We start from the raw sequence: 24948 nt of genomic DNA on the forward strand, positions 1-24948 counted from the left end.
AGGTCACTGACTATAAAGGGATTACTCGGAAGTTTCATATAACAATTTTTATACTTCTTTGGCCACCACTTAATCATATGGTTGCACATAGGTACAAAGGAGGATGTAAAATAGAGCCTATTAGCTGAGACATAATATGCCCAGTTCAAAAATCAGAATTATTGTATTAAAGAAGATGGAGAGAATGGATTTGGGGAAATGTATTAAGTAGAGGCTTAACTGCTGAATTAGAGATTTTAACATATAGTGGTTTAAATAAGGTAGTTTATTTTTCTCTCTGATAAGAGTCTGGTTGGTCTGGGGCTGGTGGGATGACTCTGTTCCGCAAGGTCATTCAGGGACCCGGGTTCTTTCCATCTTGTTGCTCTGCCATCCCCCTGAGGCTTTGTCCTCATCGGTACAGTAGAAGCCAGGTTGCTTGCATGTCCTTGTTCAAGATTGAGGGAAAGAAAAAGAGAAGTTCAGGGCAAGTAGTTACCTTTTAGGCTGGCTGCCCACATTACTGCTGTTCACATTCCTTTGGCAAAAACATAGTTACAATGACCTAGCTTCAAGGGAGACTAAGAAATGTAGTCTTCTAGCTGGAGAGCCATGTGGCGGACTCTGTCACTCTGGAAAAGAATAAATATTCCGAAGCCCGTCTGTTTCTGAAAGCATCTAATGTATCTGTACACTGTACACAGCCTAGTGCTGCCAGGTGACTTAAATGTGGTATGTGAGAACTTATATTCTGATTGGGCTCATGCATCTAACAAATGAAGGATAAGCTCAGATTCTGTACGTCCTTTGAGTCTCTCTGCGGAGAGAATGATATGTTCATTGTATAGTCCAGAAAGTTTTATGAATGTGGACATCAGGTGGGCCACAGCCATCAAGGACAGCTTTTATAGAGTCAAGCCATGAAGTAGGAAAGACTTCAGTGACACAGAAGAGGGAAGGCATTTAGGTGAGGTGATCACATAGCAGGCAGCAGGGCTTTGTACCGATCCCTAGTGTGTCTGCTTCGTGCCCCCACCATTCTGCACATAAAACTGGTTTAACCCTCCTGAAGCCTGCCTCTAACCTGTTGGCATTGCACTCAAAAGTCTGGGATGGGGCCGGGCGTGGTGCTTCACGCCTGTAATCCCAGCACTTTGGGAGGCTGAGGTGGGTGGATCAGGAGGTCAGGAGTTCGAGACCAGCCTGGCCAACATGGTGAAACCCCGTCTCTACTAAAAATACAAAATTAGCTGGGCGTGGTGGTGCACGCCTGTAATCCCAGCTACTCAGGAGGCTGAGGCAGGAGAATTGCTTGAACCCAGGAGGTGGGGAGGTTTCAGTGAGCTGAGATTGTATCATTGCACTCCATCCTGGACAACAGAGTGAGACTCGGTCTCAAAAAAAAAAAAAAAAACAACCTGCTCCCTGAATGAATATTCAACTGCTTTATCTGAAATGTCCTCCCTTGCTCAACTTCCTTTTACAACCATATCTCCCCTTCCCTCACCCTGAGCTTTTACTCTCCATTCTTCTCCTACCCTCTTCTCTCTGACAGTTTCACTTCCTCTTTGCATACAGATTCTACCACCATCTGGTGGGTGCTAGTTGGGATGTAAGTGGCGTGGGGCTATCAGAGGCAGTGCCTCTGCTAGATTACCCTGGGCCTAGGCTTCATCCCTGTGGGTCCTGAATAGAGACTTTCCCAAGACGCTTAGAAATAAACAGTGACATTGCCTTAAAAGCGGGGGCTGAGGAGGGGTTGCCAGAGAGAGGGAAGAAGAACCAGGAGAGAGGGGTGTCCCAGAAGGCAAAGGAAAAGAGCCTGTTTCCTACCAAGGTGTGGCCTGATAGCATGAAGGCTCAAAATTATCGATGGATTCAGGAGATGAGAGGTTATGGGTGGAACTCTCCTAGGACAGATTCAATGGAGAAGGAAGGAGGGAACCTGACTGACCTTGGAGGACGTGGCAAGTGAAGAAGTGCCGGTAATGCCTTTGACTTATTCTATCAATACACTTGAGGTTGTCCATTTCTAGTGACTAGGCTACTTGTTCCCTCTGTGCAGGGTACCCCCTTCTTATGTCTCAAATAGCCATGAAACTGAGTTCAAAAATCAGAAAAAAAGGAATTTGAATAGTGGAGGTGGGAATGGAAATCCACTGAAACTGAGAGAGAGCCTACTGACCATTACCTACCCTACCCAGAGACTATTTCCCCAGTATCCAGATTGCCCAAAACCCTCAAATCCAGAGGCAGGATGCTGGCTAATTTGCTGTCTCAAGAAAATGATCACCCGCTAACATGGTCATTTTTAAAAACTTAAGTTATGCTAGTGTTCAGAATTCTTTGAGGGTCCCACTGTCTAAGCCTATGCTACTCATGCTTACAGTCTCAGCTCAAATGTCACCTCTTTCAGGAAGCCTTCCCTGATTTTCTCCTTCTCCCACAGAAGATATTCTTCCACAGCACACAGTCTGCCGTGACCCTCTTTGCTGTCTATGGTCAGGAGTTCAGATAGGATCTTAGTGCTTGAATCCTACCACTCATACTTCTTTCCCTTGAGGTTCTTAACCCAGAGTCTATATATTCAGAGCAATGATAGAATGTGAAACAGATTACCATTTGATTATGGGCAAATGCTCACTTCTGAGGGTTCTTTGGGGAAAAACAAACAAAACTGAGTTGGATGTTGGCTAAGGGTTAAGTCCCAAATGAAGCTTGCTTCTCCCTGCTGCTAAGATGGCCAGGTTTGAGAAGCAGACCCTGAGTCTTAACCCAGCCAGCTACATGGATGATGTTAACTGCCTGACCCTTGGAGCCATACCCTGCCTAAGAAGGAAAAGACAGAACATCATTTATGGTCACTTATCTTTAAGGCATAGTCATCTGACTACTTGTAAAATGTGGCTCAATCAAGGATTTTCTGACCATTGAGTTCTGATCACAATTTTTCTTGGGAAAGAGCTAGAGAGGTAGAAAGAAGGACAGAACATGGGGCAAAGGGCAGAAGTTTAGTCATCTTCCTATATCCTTCCCCCATCTACCTTGGACGGTGTGTGGATATATAACTTACCACTCTACTAATCTGGAAGTCCTTTAAGGGTAACAATTTACATCTAATTTATCTTTGTATCCTTCATGAATCTAGCCTGATCATAATACCAATTAGAGCAACTCTTAGTATGTGCTTACTACGCAGCAGGCCCCGCTTTAAAGTACCTTGTCCATATTAATGTTAATCCTTATAGCAACACTGTGAGTTAAATACTACTATTATTGCTACTGTAGAGATAAAGAAACTGACCCACAGAAAGTTTGAATATTTTAGCTAAAGTCACACAGCTAGAAAGTAGCAGAGAACTGTGTGGATTTGTTGATGGACTTAACGGATAAAGTGGTAGAAGGTGTCCTGCCCATCTGGAATGGAGGGTCCCTGTTGACTTGCACTAGGAAATGGATTGGACAGGTAGAATTGGTTTTTCGTTTTTGTTTTTGAGACAGAATCTCGCTCTGTCATCCAGGCTGGAGTGCAGTAGTGCAATCTCAGCTCACTGCAACCTCCACCTCCTAGGTTCAAATGATACTCATGCCTCAGCCTCCCAAGTAGCTGGGATTACAGGCGTGCGCCACCACACCTGGCTAATTTTTGTATTTTTAGTAGAGACAGGGTTCCACCATGTTGGCCGGGCTGATCTTGAACTCCTGACCTCAAGAGATCTGCCTGCCTTGGCCTCCCAAAGTGCTGGAATTACATGCGTGAGCCACCATGTCTGGCCTAGAGTTGGGTATTTTTGTGAGTGAACTTGAGAGGAAGAGTTTGGAACTGATATGGTAGACAGTTAGGGACTACAGTTTCCTAAGCAGTGGAGTGCCACCATGAAGGCTGAGTTTGCTTCTGTGTGGAACTTTACACCTTATAAAACCCCTCGATACTTTTACTTCATAATACGACCCTGAAAAGAGAAGGAACAGAAATTGAGGCCGTCCGGAAAGAGACTGATGCAGTAGTTCTCAGATGAAACTGAATGTTGTGGCCAGACAATTAAAACTTAAACTTCAAGGAATCAAGTACTAAATTAATACCTAAAGGCTGTGAGCCAAGCCGTTAATTAGAAGCAATAAATAGCAAACCAGAAGCCATTAACCACCCAGTAGAGTGTGGTAAAACAGGCTCAAGGGATTGCAAAAAAGGAACAGATAGTTTCTTGAATTAGACAAGAATGGAAACCACAAAGCCCAATTGAGAACCTAAAAAATCAACCAAGAAAATAAGCACCTTTCATGGTTCAGGAATAAATGAAGGGATTATAAAATAATAGAGAGGAAAGGAGGGAGAGAAAAAAATGGCTCGAATTGTTCTCCAAAACAGAATTTACTGAAAGAGCTTATAGAGTCCATGTCAGAAGAAGGAAAGAAAAGGAAGGAGAAGAATTGATACACCCTTTTTAAAAAAAACCCCAAGCCAATATTAATTTAGTCTCATTCAGGTTCTAATTTCAGAGGGAAAAAAATAGCATCAAAATGGAAAATGGAGAGAAAGGAACAAGCCAAAACAATTTAAGTGATGAAAAATGGGGGAACGGACAGAGCGAAGGGAACAGGGAAAAGCTGGCTGTGTCTGGGTGGTTCAACACGTATGTCTCAAGACTAAGGAGGACAGGTAGGTGTAGGGGAGATGGAATGTTGGGGAGTAGTGTCAGGAGCAGTGGGATGACAGAATTAGATTTCTGCTTCAGGCCGGGTGAGGCGGCCTGTAATCCCAGCACGTTGGGAATCCGAGGCGGCAGATCACCTGAGGTCAGGAGTTCAAGACCAACCTGGCCAACATGGGGAAACCTGTCTCTACAAAAATACAAAAATTAGCCGGGCATGATGGCGGGTGCCTGTAATCCCAGCTACTCGGGAGGCTGAGGCAGGAGAACCACTTGAACCTGGGAGGTGGAGGTTGCAGTGAGCCAAGATCATGCCATTGCACTCCAGCTTGGGTGACAGAGCGAGACTCTGTCTAAAAAAAAAAAAAAAAAAGATTTCTTTCTCAGAAAGATGGCAGCAGGGCAGAAGGAGTGAGAGAGAAGCCAGAGAACCAGATAAGAGGTAGAACTACAGCCAAAAGTCAGGCTCTGGTTTCTGAGGTAGGAATAACAAGAAGTGGTCAGGTGCGGTGGCTCATGCCTGTAATCCCAGCACTTTGAGAGGAGCCCAGGAGTTTGAGATCAGCTTGGGCAACAAAGTGATACCCCATCTCTACAAAAAGATAAAAAAGTTAACCAGGCGTGGTGGCACACAGCTGTGATCCCAGCTACATGAGAGGCTGAGGCAGGAGGATCACTTGAGCCTAGGAGGTCGAGGCTACAGTGAGCCATGTTCATACCACTGTACTCCAGTCTGGGTGACAGAGTGAGACCCTGTCTCAAAATAAATAAATAAAAGGAATAACAGGAAGTGATGGCTGAGTAAATGTGCCAGGTTGGGGAAAGGGAGAAACTTAGGACTGAGGTTTCAGGATTGTGAGACTGTAGGTGGCTAGTGGGATTATCCACTAAGATAAGGAACATAGGAGCGATAGCTTTTGGGAGGTGGAGGAACTCATCTGGAATTGATTTGCTTGTGGAATATCCAGGGAGAAACCCCTGGAGGCAGTTGGCTGTTGGGTTTAAACTGATAGAAGAAAAGAAGAAAGGCCGAAAACTGTGAAGTGACAAAAAGAAGGGAATAAATCTAAAGATAGTAGAAGGAAACAAATAACAAAATAATAAAGATATAGCAGAATTAATGAAATAGAAACCAAATATTCAGTAAAGGGGATCCACAAAGCCTAAAGTGATTCTTTGAAAATATTAATAAGACAGATAAGTGTATAGTCAGGGTTCTCCAGAGAAACAAAAGCAATAGGATATGTATCTATGTAGACAGATTTATTTTAAGGAACTGGTTCACATGATTATGGAGGCTGGCAGGTTCCACAGTCTGCAGGTTGGGTCGGCAGGCTGGAGACCCAGAGATGAGCTGATGTTTGCAAGTCAGGTCCAAAGGCCATCTGCTGCTACACTGGTTGGTGGAGGTCACTCTTTTTGTTCTCTTCAGGCCTTTGACTGATTGGATGAGGCCAACTTGCATTATGGAGGGCAATCTACTTTGCTCAAAGGCCACCTACTTAAATGTTTTTTTGGTTGTTGTTGTTGTTGAGACAGAGTCTCGCTCTGTCACCCAGGCTGGAATGCAATGGCGCGATCTTGGCTCACTACACTTCCCAGGTTCAAGCGATTCTCCTGCCTCAGCTTCCCAAGTAGCTGGGATTACAGGTGGGTCCCACCATGCCTGGCAAATTTTTGTATTTTTAGTAAAGACAGGGTTTCACCATGTTGGTCAGGCTGGTCTCGAACCCCTGACCTCGTGATCCACCCACCTTGGCCAGAGTGCTGGGATTACAGGTGTGAGCCACCACGCCCGGCCCACCCACTTAAATGTTAATCCACTCCTAAAACACGCTTAAAGAAACATTCAGGTTCTTTAAACCACATATCTGGGCACTTTGGCCAGCCAAATTGACATATAAAATTAACCATCTGGCAAAATTAATCAAGAAAAAAAGAAATAATATTAAGAATGACAAAGGGGGAACCTTAGACATAGCAGAGATTAAAAAGCTAATTAAATTGTAATTATTACAACTTAATAAAAAGATAATCCAATTTAAAAATAGAAAAAAGCTTTAAAAAGACATTTTTCCAAAGAAGACATACAAATTGCCAACAAGCTCATGAAAAGATGCCCAACATCATGGGCTGTTAAGGAAATGCAAATCCAAATCATAAAGAGATACCATTTCACACCCACTAGGATGGTTGATTTTTTTAAAAGGAAAATAACAAGTCCTGGCAAGGATGTGAAGAAATTGGACCTCTCATACATTGTTGGTAAGGATGTGAAATGGTGCAGCTACTTTGGAAAATAGTTTGGCAGTTTCTCAAAAAGTTAAACACAGAATTACCATATGATGCAGCATTTCTACTCCAAGGGAATTGGAAACATATGTTCACACAAAAACTTGTCCATAGCAGCAGCATTTGTAATAGCCAAAAAGTGGAAACAACCCAAATGTCTATCAAACTGATGAATGGATATACACATGTGGTTGATCCATACAATGGAATATTATTTAGCCAGAAAAAGGAGTGAAGTTCTGATACATGCTACCATGTAATGAACCTTGAAAATATTATGCTAAGTGAAGGAAGTCAGACACAAAAGACCACATGTTGTATGATTCCATTGATATAAAATGTCCAGAATAAGCAAATCCATAGAGGTAGAAAGTGGATTCATGGTTGCCAGGGGCTGAGAGGAGGGGGAATTGGGAGTGACTGCTAACAGGTACAGGGGTTCTTCTTGGAATCATGGAAGTGTTTGTGAATTAGATAGTGGTGATGGTTGCATAACCTTATGAATATATTAAAAAACACTGATCTGTATACTTGAAAAAGGTGAATTTTACGGTATGTGAATTAGAGCTTACTAAAAATGAAAGCAGATAAGCTAATAAGAAATACAAGGAACAGTTTTATGCCAATACACTCGAAAATTTAAATGGACAAATTCCTAGAAAAAAAATGCAACTTACCAAAAACTGACTCAAGAAAAATTAGAAAAACTGAAAAATTTTTTACCCATCAAAGAAATTGAATCAGTTAAAAAAATCTTCCAACCAAGAAAGCTCCAGGCTCAGTTCTACCAGACACTCAAGTGACAGCTGATGCTAACCTTAAACACATTATTTCAAAGGACCCTCAAAGAAGGAATAGTTTCCAGCTTGTTTATGAGGATAACATAACCTTATTAGCAAAACCAGACAAGGACACAATGAGAAAGGAACATTACAGAAGAGTTTTGATCACGTACATATGCATAAGTACTATACAAAATATTTCTGAAGGAATGGAAAATGATATTTTAGGCAAAGATGAACCATAAGAAAACCAAGATGACAGTAACATCGGACAAAATATAGAAGATAAAACATAAGGAGCAAATTATGTCATATATCGATAGAAGAAACTAATCAGGAATGTTTACCTGTAACAGTATAGTATCCAAATAAAAGCAGTAACTGATGGAAATGGTGTACAGCAAAATATAAACCAACATTTGTAATTGGACATACCACCCTTGGTATTGAAAAATCAAACACATTTTTAAAATAAAAGATATAGGGAGACCAAGGCAGGAGGATAGCTTTGAGACCAGGAGTTTGAGACCAGCCTGGGCAACATATTCCCTACGAAAAAATTAAAAAATTAGCCAGGCATGGTGGCACCTGCCTGTGGTCCCATCTGCTCAGGGTGCTGAGGCAGGAGGATGGCTTGAGTCCAGGAATTTGAGGCTGCAATGAGCCATGATTGTGCCACTGCACTCTAGCCTAGGTGACACCGTGAGGCCCTGTCTCCAAAAAATAAAAATAAAATATATAGATAGTTTCAATTATATGAATGATAAGTTCAATTAAATAGATATGTAAAATCCACAAATACAGAATCATACTCTTTTTGAGCACATAAGATCCACTAAAATCAGCCATATACCAGAATATAAGAAAGTCAACAAATTACAAAACAGTCTACCTCATACAGATGTCTTCTGATTACAATGCTGTAAGATTTGAAATTAACAAAAGTTTAGGGGAAAAAATCACCTATGTCTGTAAATAAAAACAATATTAACCTATATGTTAAGGAGAAAAATCATAAAGAAAATTAAGATATGCGTATGACCATCAAAGCGCTGCATGTCAAAATATCTGGCGTGAATCTAAAAGAGAGCTTAGAGGGAAATTTATAGTTTTGAATACATTTATCAGAAAATAAGAAAGATTAGACGCTGGGCGTGGTGGCTTACAACTGTAATCTCAGCACTTTGGAAGGCCGAGAGGGGCGGATAGCTTGAGCCTGGGAGTTGGAGAGCAGCCTGGTCAACATGGCAAAACCCTGTCTCTACAAAAAATAAAAAAAAAAGTAGCTGGGTGTGGTGGCTGATGCCTGTAGTCCCGGGGTGGGGTAGGAGGATCACCTGAGCCGGGGAAGCGGAGGTTACAGTCATCGCGCCAGTGCACTCCAGCCTGGGTGAGACAGCAAGACCCTGTCTCAAAAAAAAAAAAAAAAACGTCCAGGTGCAGTGGCTCATGCCTGTAATCCCAGCACTTTGGGAGGCCGAGGCGGGCGGATCACGAGGTCAGGAGATTGAGACCATCCTGGCTAACACGGTGAAACCCCGTCTCTACTAAAAGTACAAAAAAATTAGCTGGGCGTGGTGGTCCACCCCTGTAGTTCCAGCTACTTGGGAGGCTGAGGCAGGAGAATCGCTTGAACCCGGGAGGCGGAGGTTGCAGTGAGGCGAGATCGTGCCACTGCACTCCAGCCTGGGCAACAGAGTGAGACTCCATCTCAAAAAAAAAGAAAGTAAGCTAAGCATTCAATTAAAAATGGAAAGAAAAAGGCAGGAAATAACAGATCTGGGTGGGAATAAATGAAATGGAAAATACATGTGAAAATGAGGTGATGACCCAAACTGAATGTGGATTGTTTTGAAAACTCTCATAAGATACACAAATTTCTGGCATGACCAATCAAGGGAAAGAGTGAAAATACAGATAAACTGTGTATGAAATTAAAAAGGAGAAATTTGACAAATATGGTGAATGAACTCCCTCTGCATCTATCCCAGACTCTCTAGTGTGCCGGCCCCTGATGCAGAGGCTAGATTATTACCTGGAATCCTGAGTTCTGGATACAATTTTGATTCCATGAATCATGTACATGACACTGGAGTCAGAACTGGGTTATGTGAAGGGAGGGAATGGGATGCAAGACATCCATTTTTTTTCTGCAACAGTTTTATTGAGGTATAATTCACATACCATGCAATTCACCCAATTAAAATGTGCAATGCAGTGGGTTTTAGTATATTCACAGGGTTGTGCATCTGTCACCACAATCAATTTTAGAACATGTGCATCATCCCCAAAAGAAATCCTATACCTTTAGCTACTACTCTGCAGTCCCTCATCTCCCTCCTCCCCACCCGAGTTCGAGACAACCACGAATCTTTCTGATTCAATATTTGTGTATCCTGGACCTTTTTTTTTTTTTTTTTTTTTTTTTTTTGAGATGGAGCCTTGCTCTGTCGCCCAGGCTGGAGTGCAGTGGTGCAATTTTAGCTCACTGCAACCTCCACCTCCCAGGTTCAAGCAATTCTCCTGTGTCAGCCTCTTGAGTAGCTAGGACTACAGGTGTGCTTTTTTTTTTTTTTTTTTTTTTTGTATTTTTAGTAGAAACAGGGTTTCGCCATGTTGGCCAGGCTGGTCTCAAACTCCTGACCTCAAGTGATCTGCCTGCCTCAGCCTCCTAAAGTGCTGGGATTACAGGCATGAGCCACCGTGCCCAGCCTTATCCTAGACATTTCATGTAAATGAGATTATATAATCAAGGTACATCCATGTTGTAACATGTATCAGTACTTCATTTTTTATGACTGAATAATATTCAGTCTTACATATGTGGATAGATTTCCAAAGGGAAATAATAAACAGAATGAGATGTACTGCACAGTGTCATTTATGCAAATTAAAACATACACAAGTGATATATTAAGAGCACACCTATGTAAAAATAAACATAGAGGTGAATGGTAAGTTGCAGTGGGCCCTCACTGGTCAGCTCTGTTTGGGCATTTCCAGGCTTTGTGCCTGGCCATGAACAGGCTAATGCAGTGGAGCTATGGGCAGTATGGCAAGGGGTGCTGTTGGCAGAGTGAGAAATTGTGCCTGGAACCTGAACCTTAGATCCAGGATCTGCTGAAGGCAGTTTGGTAATTATCGTGTAAGGTAATCATGCAAGAGTTTCAGGATGATAATCTTGGGAATATGAAAAACTTTTTGCAACCTGGCAGGACTTTACCCTGGACAGGCAGAATTCCATGCTACATGGAATGGACTGAGATGAGAACCTTACCCCACCACCAAATTGTCTGTTATCCATTATCGCTAATGTGTCCTTTCAGTTTATCATAGTAAAATATTGCTTTTCTAAGACGTATGTGTCAGAGTGTTCATTTTTTGTTAAAACTTCCATCCTTGGGAGAAGGTTATGCATGAAATATGCTGGACCTAGTGTCTAAGGTGGGGAAGAAAATGGAGTTAGTGATGGATTGGTGGAAAAATCTAAGATTGGCTTTGTATAGACTGATAATGAGTGTTCCATAAATCAAGAAATACCAATTTAATTCTGTGTACCTAGGGTACTTAGAATTGTACAATTAAAATAATTTCCCATTAGAATTGTCTAATGCATGTAAAACATAGATCCTATTGAATGTCTTTATTTTCTAGCCTTCGGATAAGTACTAATAAGCTACAGTTTTGGCAAACACATTGTATCAGTATTGAAAGGTTAATCCATTTAGTCTGCATCAATCAAGTTCCAGTAAGAAAGATAGAAATCATACTAGCTGTTTAAACAAAAGACCAGCCCAGGGAATTGTCTAAGTAAGAAGTTGCGGGACTGGAGAAGCAAAAAGGGAGTACCAAGATAGCATACAGAAAATAACTTCAGGAAAGTTACCATCCTTGGGGCTGGAGTTGCAAAGAGAAGGGCTTGAGATTATAAAAAGGTCCCAGACCAGGACCTCGCAGAGCTGTGACCCATCCTTTGAGAATGAGGCTGTGCTCAGCTGCTGCTGATGCCTTGGAGCAGCATGGGATGAGGTTGGTTCTGGGAGCCTAGCACCGAGCTGGGAACTCAGACCAACTGCCAGGATGAAGTAGAGTTGCTGAGAACTTGCTTATTGGAACAGCAATCACACAGGAAGGAACAGTCCTCTTTCCCTCCTCCTGCCTTCCTCTAATGCTTGCTATTGGCAGAGTCTAAGCACCTGGCAAAGGAGAAATGGTTTGCAGAGTACTCAGCCTATAGAAGGCTGGGTTGTAGCTGAGAGACAAGAGCTTAAATATTGGCACATGGTCCAAACTTATTTTATATCAAATAGAGATCATTTAATTTCAGGAAAAAAATCTAATTCTGCTCTGCTTATATTCCAATATCAACTCCCGACTGGTGTACTGCAATTCAGTTCCTACACTAATGACCCAGAGTTAGTGCAGATCCCACAAGTGAAAGGGCACAGTTCACAATAAGATTGTCCACACTTCAGACCAACTGGCTATAAATGTGGGGTCTTCCCACAAGATAGAAGAAGCTTCCCACTTCAGCTTCTATTTGCTAGAATGTTTCACAGAACTCAGGAAAAAAAAGTGCTATTTTTACTATGACAGTTTTATTATAAAGGATACAACTCAGGAACTGTCAATGAAAAGACACATAGGGTGAGGTCTGAGAGGCTCCCAAAGGCAGAGTTTCCATGCCTTCTCCTCGTGGGATTATCACATTGCCCTCCCAGCACATCGATGTGTTCAACTAGGAAGCTGCACTGGGCCTCAGTGTCCAGAGTTTTTATTGGGGTCTCACTATGTTAGCATGATTGATTTAATCATTGGCCACATGGTTAAACTCAATCTCCAGCCCCACAACCCTCCCTAGAGGTAGGTCTAGCACAAAGCCCCAACCTTCTAATTACATGGTTTTTCCAGTGACCAGCCTCTATTCTTAGTCATCCCGTTGCTTGGCATAAACTCAGGTGTAATCCAAGGGGCTCATGAAGAACAAAAACACTCCCATTACTTGGGAAATTCCAAAGATTTAGAGTTTGTCTCCCAGAAACCGGGGACAAAGGCCAAATTCTTTATTTTTCAACAGTTTGCAATATAAGAGGAAAATGTTATTAAAGGCATGTCCAAGTGCATTTGACAGAACACAAGTTCCTATTACAAGTTTTAGAAGCATATATGATAATAGAAAATTAGTGCTAGAAAAGTCCTGAGAAGCCATTTGCCAACATGAATAAACTAGTTCAGAACATTTATGAGCAAGCTTTGTTCCAAAATTTGCTTTCATTTGGAGTTTAGAAACCTGTTGTTCTTTTTTTTTTTTTTTTTTTTTTTTTTTTTTTGAGATGGAGTCTCTCTCTGTCACCCAGGCTGGAGTGCAGTGGCGCGATCTTGGCTCACTGCAAGCTCCACCTCCCGGGTTCCTGCCATTCTCCTGCCTCAGCCTCCTGAGTAGCTGGGACTACAGGCGCCCACCACCACGCCCAGCTAATTTTTTGTATTTTTTAGTAGAGACGGGTTTCACTGTGTTAGCCAGGATGGTCTCGATCTCCTGACCTCATGATCTGCCCACCTTGGCCTCCCAAAGTGCTGGGATTACAGGTGTGAGCCACCATGCCCAGCTGAAACTTGTTGTTCTTAAAGAGACAATCGTACCCAATGGTTATTACTTCTCAGGCCAGTTTACAAAATTTAATAGGGCCAGGCGCAGTGGCTCATGCCTGTAATCCCAGCACTTTGGGAGGCTGAGGCAGGTGGATCACGAGGTCAGCAGTTCGAGACCAGCCTGACCAACATGGTGAAACCCCGTCTCTACGAAAAATACAAAAATTAGCCAGGCGTGGTCGTGGGTGCCTGTAATCCCAGCTACTCAGGAGGCTGAGGCAGGAGAATTGCTTGAACCCAAGAGGCGGAGGTTGCAGTGAGCTGAGATCGTGCCACTGCACTCCAGCCTGGGCAACAGAGCAAGGCTCTGTCTCAAAAAAAAAAAAAATAGTGATAATAATCCAGTAGTAATAATAGCTGGTATTTATTGAGCTGGAAATCTGCTGTATGCTAACGTATTATTCTAGATGCCAGGAAGTAGTGAGGATGATATGTTTGAAAATGGAAGAAGATGGGGAACCTGAGTCAGATGCAACATTAAAAGAGATTGTCTTTGTCAGTGAACTATAGAATTTCAAAAACATGTAAGTGAACAATCATTGAATTCCTGGATAAATATTCTGAGACAAATGGCCTCAGGACTGTAGTGAGAAGTAACAGGAAGAAGGTATATGAAGCTGCTTAACATACAGTAGTTTGTAGTGGCTCAATAACTATTCAGAAAAAAACAAAACTCATTCAAGTCAGGACTCAGTCTATAGCAGTGAACCCCAGCCTTTTTGATACCAGGGACTGGTTTAGTGGAAGACGATTTTTCCATGGACTGGGTCAAGGGGAAGGTTTTGGGGTGATTCAAGTACATTACATTTATTGCGCACTTTATTTCTATTATTATGACATTGTAATATATAATGAAATAATTATACGACTCACCATAATGTAGAATCAGTGGGAGCCCTGAGCTTGTTTTCCTGCAACTAGAAGGTCCCATTTGGGGGTGATGGGAGACAGTGACAGATCATCAGGCATTAGATTCTCATAAGGAGCGTACAACCTACATCCTTCACATATGCAGTTCACAATAGGGACTGCACTCCTATGAGAATCTAATGCCACTGCTGATCTAAGAGGAGGTGGAGCTCAGGCAGTTATGCAAGCCATGGGGAGTGGCTGTAAATACAGGTGAAGCTTCGTTTGCTTGCCTGCCACTCACCTCCTGCTGTACGGCTTAGTTCCTAATTGGCCATGGACTGGTACTGGTTAGTGGCCCAGGGATTGGGGATCCCTGGTCTCTAGTACTGAAGCAGATATAGGACTTAGCATAAAATAAGCATAAAACTAGAAAAAGTAATGCATTTGATCCAACTACTTCGGTGGTAAAAAGTTAAGATTGTACTTTATCATGTGATCAAGGTCCAGGATAGTAAAAATGGACGATTCAGAGTGCACAGAGGTGTGCCAGAAAAGTGTGACCTGGTGGCTTTTTTAAAGTATGATAAATCTAATGGACAAAATTAGCAAAGCCTCACTTTAAAAAAAGTAGCATTACAAATCCCAAAGAAAAAACTTAAAAATAACAAGAAAAAAACTCATAAAATAGAATGATTTTTAAAAGTTCGTACTGATTTACATTTCCTAATGTCTGTGGGTGATTTTATTTATTCATTTGACAATCATTTATTCAGTGTCCAGTGCCAAGCACTATGCTGGGCAGAGAATACAAGATAAGTCTCACATGATTCCTGTGTAAGTGGAGTAAACAGCCTAGGAGAAAAGATTTCTCTCACAAAGTGGAGGCATAATGCAGCCTTACCCTTCAATGTATGGTTTGATGAATTATGGTGGTAAGTAATCTTATAAGAAAGATAGACAACGGTTAGAAATTATGTGTTTAAAGAATTTAGCGACAAGTTGGGTGCGGTGGCTTACACCTGTAACCCTAGCACTTTGGGAGGCTGAGGAGGGTGGATCACTTGAGGTCAGGAATTCGAGACCAGCCTAGGCAATATGGTGAAACCCTGTCTCTACTAAAAATACAAAAATTAGCCGGGTGTGATGGCCGGCGCCTGTAATCCCAGCTACTCGGGAGGCTGGGACAAGAGAATCCCTTGAACCTAGGAGACAGAGGTTGCAGTGAGCCAGGATCGCACCACTGCACTCCAACCTGGGCAACAGAGGGAGACTCTGTCTCAAAAACAACAAAAAACAAAAAGAAAGAATTTAGTGACATAAGAAAATGTTACCTACAGCTTAACGCAAAATGAAAGTTGAAAATGGAATGGAAAAATCCTGTTATCAAGTATATAAATGGAAAAACCCCACTATCAAGTATATAAATGTATCACTGTTAACTTTTTTCTCTTAGAGCATGTATATTGTATTAAACGTGTGACTCTCAAACTCCCAGGGGACAGCGGTAAGCCCGTGGTTATATGAAATTGTACCTCTCTCAGTGTCCCAGGTTCCTCTCCTGTAAAGTGAGAAAAGGACACACCTACTCTCAGTTCACATGCAAGATTAGGTCCAAAGGTGTGTGTCCTACACCCTCCCCCATGAAGGGGATGATTAGCCTTCATCAAAGCCATTTTCTGAGTCCCCAACCATTTCTCGATATGTGTGAGAAAAAACAGTCAACGCATTTTTAAAAATTCTCATTGGAACAGTTGTTACTGGATTTTCTAACCCTTCTTTATTCTCACTGCCCAGGTTACCCCTTCCCTACTGCTCCTCCTGTGGATCCATTTGCCAAAATCAAAGTGGACGACTGTGGAAAAACTAAGGGATGCTTTAGGTTGGTGGAACCGCAGGTTGGATAACTTTAAGGCTAAGACTGATTTACTTCTCAGGGTAGTATTTAAATTGCATGCAGTTCCTTCTAATCAGGGGGCCTGAGCTCCTTGATCACCTCAGCAGGGTTATGAAGTTTCGTAATGGCCATCCCGCTTTTCAGTCTTAAAGGCCTTTTAACTTTAGTATGTCCTGGGCCTGGGACCATTCTTCCATGGTTCTTTTCTAGCTGTACCACCATTGCTCCAGGTGTCTCCTACTCACCAATTGCTGATATGCAGAAGACTCATGTGACACACAACGTGTCTGTGCTTATTCAGCAGGGGCTGTGGGCAGGACAGGCAATGATAGACATGTTTAGTACCCAATTCCTTTTTTAATAAATAGTCCTGACCTATGGATATCTGTATGATTCTAACTAGTCATTAAGCATTCATTGTTGCTAGCTTGTTATCTCAGGCATGGTGAGTCTCTACATGATTATTAGTAGTATCACGACATGACGGGCTGGGCTAGAAAACAGTCATGTGGACAATGGGCCTCCCATCTAGACAGCTCAGCTTCTTTGGGAAAGCCTCCTCCTTTGAACCCTTTACTTCCCAAAACAAATTGCCCCTGAATCATTTGATGGTCAGGGGCAAAGTTTTGATGGTCATTGTACTGAAGGTTCTGATTTTGCTGTTGTTCAGTACTTAAGGTCTAAGAAGGAAAAATTGAATACAGGGGCTTTGAGCTTTCTTTGGATTACAAGGCCACTTCTAAGGAATGAATAAAAATAGCCAAAAATGTTCTTATTGAGGAAGATGGTCAGCAATGTATAAACCTGGTGATTGGGGGATATTTTGAGAAGGGAGGGAATTTTAGTACTCTACTGGCTTCACAGTGACTTGTTTTCTTGTCCATTTACTCCTTTTTTTAACTTCCCTTGCTCCTTTTCATCTTTTTCACCCCAGTGCCCTGTTGCCTTGATCCTATTATATCTCTTCCTGACTGCTCAGGTATTTCTGCCAGCATAGTAGTACATTTCTGTACCCTCCTCAACACTTAGCACCCCTGTGCCCTGTTCCTTTAGATACCTTCCATCTGCACATATATTGTCCCACCCACTGCTTCAACTTTCTACCATTCTGCAAATGGTGTAATACAGTGTTCCTCAAACCAGGGCTTGCCAGTTCTGAAAGGATCCACAAGTCCTCTGTAAGAAAATTTAAATTTGTGTTTTTATTTCAGTGGTGCTCTCAAAAAAACATGAATGTCTGCATAATCTCACTATCTGGATAATCACCTTATATTGTTGTATGTTTTAGGGTCTGAATTTGTAATTATATTAGCAGCAAGTAGCCCAACAGAACAAAGGCAAATTTTATAAATAAGGCCAAGCACAGTGGCTTGACTGTAATCCCAGCACTTTGGGAGGCTGAGGTGGGTGGATCACCTGAGGTCAGGAGTTCAAGATCAGCCTGGCCAACATGGTGAAACCCCGTCTCTACTAAAAATACAAAAATTAGCCAGGTGTGGTGACCCACGCCTGTAGTCTCAACTACTTGGGAGGCTGAGACAGGAGAATTGCTTGAACCCAAGAGGTGGAGGTTGCAGTGAGCCAAGATCCCGCCATTGCACTCCAGCTTGGGCAACAGAGTGAGACTGTCTCAAAAAAAAAAAGAAAAAAATTTATAAATAAATATTGCATTCATTCATGGTCCATGAGTACCAGATGGGGGTATTCATTTGGTGTATCGCATAAATAAGGATTTTGCAGCAGTTCAAACAGATAAAAGTGAAGAGTTGAGCCATCATGCTATAGAGAGTAGTAAGAACATGCTCTCAACTCCAAAGACCCTGCACGATCTAATCAGATACCACATGCACATAAGCAGAAATTTACTTTCAGTAAAGCCCCATTATCTGTTGCATGAGTGCTGTGAATTTCAATGTTCCTGGTTTATTAGTTTAATTTATATTGAATTTGTAAATTTGTGTTAGTTTGATTATATGAAAATGTGTAAGTTAAAAAGAGTTGGTATACATTTCATTAACAGAAACAATTTAAATGGTTAACTTGGAGAATCTTTTTCCATTAAAAGGGATTCAGAAATAATTCAGTAGTAACTAACATGTAAAAGACTCTAATATTAATATAATGTAGAGAACACTGGCTGGGAGTTTAGATACCCAGATTCAAGTCCTGTTGCAACCGCTGACTTCACTATACAACCTCGGGCAAGCCCCTTCCCATCTCAGGATTGCAGTTTTTGTGTACAAAGTGGGGCAGATCATCTCCAAGGTTCCTCCTAAGAGAGTGAAACTGTGTTTTTAAGATTCCAGGTAGCAAAAATCCAATGTGTTTAATAATATTGCTTAGCATCCCACATGATACATGGTAGATGCTCTCTTAATGTCTTTTGTGTAAGTAGAAGCAGTAATGTCTCTTTCGATATCTCTTCTAGATATGGCAAACCAGGCTGTAATGCAGAGACCTGTGACTATTTCCTCAGCTACCGGATGATAGGGGCTGATGTAGAATTTGAGCTGAGTGCAGACACAGATGGTTGGGTAGCAGTTGGATTCTCTTCAGACAAGAAAATGGTAAGATGCAAAACATGATAGAAGCTGATTTTTTCTCTTTAGTTGGCTGTGCTATTTTGATTTTAGAAGCAAGTTAATTGATCAAAGCAGTATAATGATCAAATTAGTTATGGCTCTCTGATTGCAAGTTAAAAAAAATTCAGGCTAGCTTAAATGAAAGGGTTGGCTATCAGAATCCAAGCTGTCTTGTGGCACCTCTATTCATCAGCTGTTTCCACAGTAAGGCTGCAAGAAGAGGCCCCCATGTTATAAGCCTTATATGGCTTATAACAGTGAGCATTTATTGCTTGCTCACATGTTCATGGATTGACTGGGGTGCAGCTCATTTTAGGTGGGTTTCATCTGGACTTGACGCCAGTCCATGAGTTGGATTCAGGTTTTCTCTGTGTTTTCACTAGTCATCCAAGGCATATTTTTTCATGGCAGAGGCAGAAGTGAAAGAACCACTTATAAGAGGGAAAAACAACTTTTTTCCGTCTCTACTCATATTCTCACTACAGAAAGAATACTTCTGTGACCAGATGTGTGGGAGTGTTCCCCCACACCCCAAGCATTTCTCCAGTGGACAGCTGGGTGTCCTCTAATTCACTTTGTTTCTGACACTACCTACCTGGAGATAGCATTAGATCCCACAGGTTAGGGGTTCAAAACCACAAGACTGCCCCCATTTCAGACACCCATCACAAGCCCCAGGTTGTGACCTGTATTTCTGACCAGCCAGCTATAAATCTGGGGTGCCACCACCCCCTTCTGTTCAGTTAATCTCCTGGAGTGGCTCACAGAACTCAGAGAAACACTTTACTCATTTATTTATTTATTTAATTTATTTATTTGTTTGTTTGTTTATTGAGATAGAGTTTCGCTCTTGTTGCCCAGGCTGGAGTGCAATGGTGTGACCTTGGCTCATTGCAGCCTGCAGCTCCCAGGTTCAAGCGATTCTCCTGCCTCAGCATCCCAAGTAGCTGGGATTACGGGCACCTGCCACCACGCCCTGCTAATTTTTTGTATTTTTAGTAGAGACGAGGTTTCACCATGTTGGCCAGGCTGTTCTCAAACTCCTGACCTCAGGTGATCCACCCACCTCGACCTCTCAGAGTCCTGGGATTACAGGCATGAGCCACCGTACCCCGCCTACTTTACTCATTTATTATGAAGGCTATTTTGAAGGATACAGATGAACAGTTAGATGGAAGAGACACTTAGGGGAAGGCATGGGGAAGGGAGTGAGGAGCTTCAACACCCTGTTGGGTGTGCTACCCTTCAGGCACCTCCACCTGTTCAGCAATCCAGAAGCTCATGCGAACCCTGTCCTTTTGGGTTTTTTTTTATTTTTTAGACAGAGTCTTGCTCTGTTGCCCCGGCTAGAGTGCAATGGCATGATGTCGGCTCACTGCAACCTTTGCCTCCTGGGTTCAAGTGATTTTTCTGCCTCGGGCTCCCACCATAGCTGGGATTACACCTGTAATCCCACCTGTAATACAAAAAACACCCAGCTAATTTTTGTAATTTTAGTAGAGATGGGGTTTCGCACATTGGCCAGGCTGGTCTCGAACTCCTGGCCTCAAGCAATCTGCCCACCTCAGCCTCCCAAATTGCCGGGATTACAGGCACTTCCGTGCCTGGCCTCTTTTTGAATTTTTGTGGAGGCTTCATTTTAAAAGGCATGATGGATTACATCAGGGAAGTTAAGAATTTGTTTCAACAATTTTATCTTCCTCTGTACCCAGGGGCAAGAAAACCTCTGGACCTCAGACAGGACTGTGGCCAGGCACAGGTGGGGCCTTAGGTGCACAGGCAGCTGTCATCACTGGCCCCTGCTCTTCCCTGTGCCTTGCTGCGTTTTTCTCTCTTTCCTCTGGAGCCCCATTCTTTGCCACTTCACTGGGCCAGGCTTGTTCCCAAACTATCAGACTTTCTCAGTCCTCTGTGCTTTTGCCCTTGTTGCTGTTTCTGCCTAGAGCACCCCGCCCTTCTCTTCACCTGGCCTATTCTGAGGCTTGTGTAGGGCTACAGGGGAGAGAGGAGGGCGGCTTAGACCAAAGTTCCAGCAGTGACAGTGCTGAGGGCTCAGATTTTGAATGTTTTGAAAGTAGCACTAACTGAGGCCAAGGCAGGTGGATCGCCTGAGGTCAGGAGTTCGAGAACAGCCTGGCCAACATAGTGAAACCCCGTCTCTACTAAAAATACAAAAAATTATCTGGGTGTGGTGGCGGGCACCTGTAATCCCAGCTACTGGAGAGGCTGAGGCGGGAGAATCGCTTGAACCCAGGAGGCGGAGGTTGCAGTGATCTGAGATCATGCCATTGTACTCCAGCCTGGGCAACAAGAATGAAACTCCGTCTCAAAAAAAAAGAAAAAGAAAAAGAAAATAGCACTAACTGGCTGGGCATGGTGGCTCACACCTGTAATCCCAGCACTTTGGGAGGCTGAAGCAGGTGGATTGCTTGAGGTCGGGAGTTCGAGACCAGCCTGGCCAACATGGTGAAACCCTGTCTCTACTAAAAACACAAAACTTAGCCAGGTATGGTGGCAGGTGCCTGTAATCCCAGCTACTCAGAAGGCAGAGGCACGAGAATTGCTTGGGAGGCAGAGGTTGCAGTGAGCTGAGATGGCGCCATTGCACTCCACCCTGAGCAACAGAGCGAGACTGTCTCAAAAAAAAAAAAAAAGTAGCACTGACTGACAGGATTTGCAAGTGGATTGGATATATGGGTTGTAGGTGTGTCGTAGGAAAAGACTGGTAAGCAGTCTAAGCAGTGGCTGGTCTGGTGGCTTTATTCTTGGAGAGGTCACCAGGAGAATAGCCTTCAATGAGTTCCAGTCCAAGTAGTAAGACAATGGGTACCACTGGTAAGACTGCATGGATATATTAGTCTACTTATCTCCTGCCCTAGAGGCAGCAGGAGAAACAGCAGGGCATGCCACACCCAGAAGCTGGCTTGCATTGAAAGAGACCACTTCCTGTCCTAAATGCATTTGCACTCGTGGTAGGGCTGTTAAGATTAGGAGAGTGAGGCAGAGTGAGGAGCATTCAAATTTTGTTTGATATTTTGGTATCTAAAGGCCTATAAAGTGTCTACTGTCATATTATCTGTGAAAGTAGAGGTCTCTTTTTTTCTTGTATTATTCCAAGAAAAAGCACAGATTAATTTTTTTTTGAGAACCTAATGTATAGGAAAAACAAAATGGAACCCCTTTTTAAAAGCGTTTACCTTTTTAAAAATGGTACATTATTAGCCGGGCGCAGTGGCTCACAATCCCAGAACTTTGGGAGGCCGAGGCAGGCGGATCACCTGAGGTCAGGAGTTTGAGACCAGCCTGGCCAACATAGTGAAGCCCTGTCTCTACTAAAAATACAAAAATTAGCTGGGCATGGTGGCGGGTGCCTGTAGTCCCAGCCACTTGGGAGGCTGAGGCAGGAGAATTGCTTGAACCCGGGAGGCGGAGGTTGCAGTGAGCCGAGATCGCGCCACTGCACTCCAGCCTGAGCAACAGTGAGACTCTGTCAGGAAAAAAAAAAAGGTGCATTTTTGTGTGCGTGTGTGTGTGTGTTTTAATTAGACTTTACGTTTTACAGCAGTTTTAGGTTCACAGTGAAATGGAGCCGAAGGTACAGATTTCCCATATACCCCCTGGGGAGCCTCCCCCATTATCAACATCCTGCACAGGATGGTACATGCATTACAACTGATGAACACTTTTTTTTGTAACTTTTTATTTTTTTGTGGTGGAGTCTCACTGTATTGCCCAGGCTTGGAGTTCAGTGGCACTATTTCGGCTCACTGCAGCCTCCACCTCTCAGGTTCAAGCGACTCTCCTGCCTCAGCCTCCCAAGTAGCTGGGATTACAGGCACCTGCCACCACACCTAGCTAATTTTTTATTTTAAGTAGAGACGAGGTTTCACCATGTTGGCCAGGCTGGTCTTGAACTCCTGACCTCAAGTGGTCTGCCTCAGCTTTCCACAGTGCTGGGATTATAGGCGTGAGCCATCACACCTGACCAAACTCTTTTAACTTTTTAAAACTTGTTTTGAAAAAAATGTAAACCTGTAGACAAGCAGGAAGGCTAGTAAAGGTTTAAGTGACCCTCCCACCTCAGGCTCCCAAGTAGCTGGGACTACAGCTACTTAGATTAACAAAATAATAACTTTTTTATTGTGGTAAAACGCACATAACAAAATTAACCATTTTATTTTTTGTTGTTGTGTATTTATTTTTTTATTTTTATTTTTTGAGACAGGGTCTTACCCTATTGCCCAAGCTGCAGTGCAGTGGCACAAACAAGACTCACTGCAGCCTCAACCTCCCCAGCGATCCTCCTACCTCAGCCTCCTGAGTAGCTAGGACTACAGGCATGAGCCCCATGCCCAGCTAATTTTTTAATTTTTTGTAGAGATAGGGTCTCACTGTATTGCCTAGACTGGTCTCGAACTTCTGGGCTCAAATGATCCTCCTGTCTTGACTTCCCACATTGTTGGGATTACAGGCACTAGTCACCACACCTGGCCAGAATTGACCATTTTATTTTATTTTTTTGATACAGGGTCTCACTCTGTCATCCAGGCTGGAGTGCAGTAGCACCAAAATTTATGATTTTAAAGTGTCAATGCAGTGGCATCAACTACATTCAGTGTTGTGCAACCATCACTACTCCCTAGTTCCAGAACTTTTTCATAAATAATGACATTAGCCACACATGCTTTATTCTCTGTACTGCTTGCTGCTACTGCTACTGCTACTGCTACTGCTACTACTACTGATTATTATTTTTTTGATTGTTATTTTCTGGAATTTTGGCATTTAAATAGCAAATATCATAATCCTTTAACCCTAAATACTTAAGTAGGTATCTCCTAAAATCAAGAATGTTCTCTTTTATTATATAGTTTATTAAATTCAGGAAGTTTAACACTGATATGATGGTATTATTAAATATATTGTTTGTTTTCATATGTTGCTACTTGTCCCAATACTGTCCTTAGGGAAATTTTGGGTTTATAGCCCAAATTTCTATGTAGGAACACCTAGAACTGCATTTTGTTGTCATGTATATTTTGAAATAGTTTCTTAGCCTTTTTTTTTTTTCTTTTTTTGGTATTTTATGACACTGACTCCTTGAAGATTATAGGCTAGGTATTTTTTTAATTTTTTTTGTAGAATGACCTTCAGTTTGAGTTTGTCTGATTGTTTTTTCATGATTAGGTTGGTTTGTGTTTTGGGCAGGATTACCACATAGGTGGTAATGTCTTCTCCAAACATCAGTCAGGAGGCACTGAATGTCACTTATTGTGATGGTAACTTCGGTCTCCTGGTTGAGACTTTTTAATGGCACTTAAAAGAATTTTTTTGGTGGGATTTCAAATTGCAGAGGTGATGGAATGTATATTTCTAGTGACCAGTGTGCAAAAGATGAACCTTTGACTTTTTTTTTTCTCAATCATTTCTCATGTTAGGGTGGTGATGATGTCATGGCCTGCGTCCATGATGACAATGGCAGGGTCCGCATACAGCACTTCTACAATGTAGGCCAGTGGGCAAAGGAGATTCAGAGAAACCCTGCCAGAGATGAAGAAGGAGTTTTTGAGAATAATCGCGTCACCTGCAGATTTAAACGCCCTGTGAATGTTCCCAGAGACGAAACAATTGTTGATCTGCATTTGAGTTGGTATTATCTGTTTGCTTGGGGTCCAGCCATTCAGGGTAAGCTTACATTTCAGCATCTGGATTAAACGCCAGACACCACTGTGCTTGTGTTCATTGTTAATTGAAGTCACACTGTGTGCACAAGAGAGCGATAAGCACTCTGGATCATTTAAAGGAAAAGGAGATGCGACTCCTACCTTCAGAAGGTTGTCATGGACTTATTATAATGGACTTATTATACGGACAAACAAATGAACAGTTACACACATGCAAAGCTACAGCAGTACAAGATAGTATGTCATGAGTGATATGCTTAATGAAACAGATCATATATCTGCTGTATGTAGGGCTCTGTTCAATTCTCACAGCATTCTTATTTACTCCTCACCATGTCCTTGAGAGGTATGGGTATTATTGTCCTTGTTTTAGAGAGATTGAGAAACTTGCTCAAGGCTATACAACTAATTAGTAGAAGAATTAAAATTCAATCCTAAGTCTGTCTGACCCCAAAGCCCATGAATACTCTTAACTGCTATGCTGTAAATATAAAAAGACTGAACAGGGGCCAGACGTGGTGGCTCATGCCTGTAATCCCAGCACTTTGGGAGGATGGTTTGAGCCCAGGAGTTCAAGAC

General features: G+C 42.5%; 1 protein-coding gene across 1 annotated transcript in view; it reads left to right on the forward strand.

Moving 5' to 3' along the window:
* The window catches only part of FRRS1L (ferric chelate reductase 1 like), a 36904-nt gene that overhangs the window by 1473 nt on the left and 10483 nt on the right, over window positions 1-24948 (forward strand). The window contains exons 2-4 of the mRNA XM_003810945.7: window positions 16004-16088; window positions 18532-18670; window positions 24124-24370. Coding sequence (XP_003810993.4) covers window positions 16004-16088; window positions 18532-18670; window positions 24124-24370 — 471 coding nt within the window. The remainder of the gene's footprint in view (window positions 1-16003; window positions 16089-18531; window positions 18671-24123; window positions 24371-24948) is intronic.

This window comes from Pan paniscus, chromosome 11, assembly GCF_029289425.2.
Source record: "Pan paniscus chromosome 11, NHGRI_mPanPan1-v2.0_pri, whole genome shotgun sequence".
NCBI lineage: Eukaryota > Metazoa > Chordata > Mammalia > Primates > Hominidae > Pan > Pan paniscus.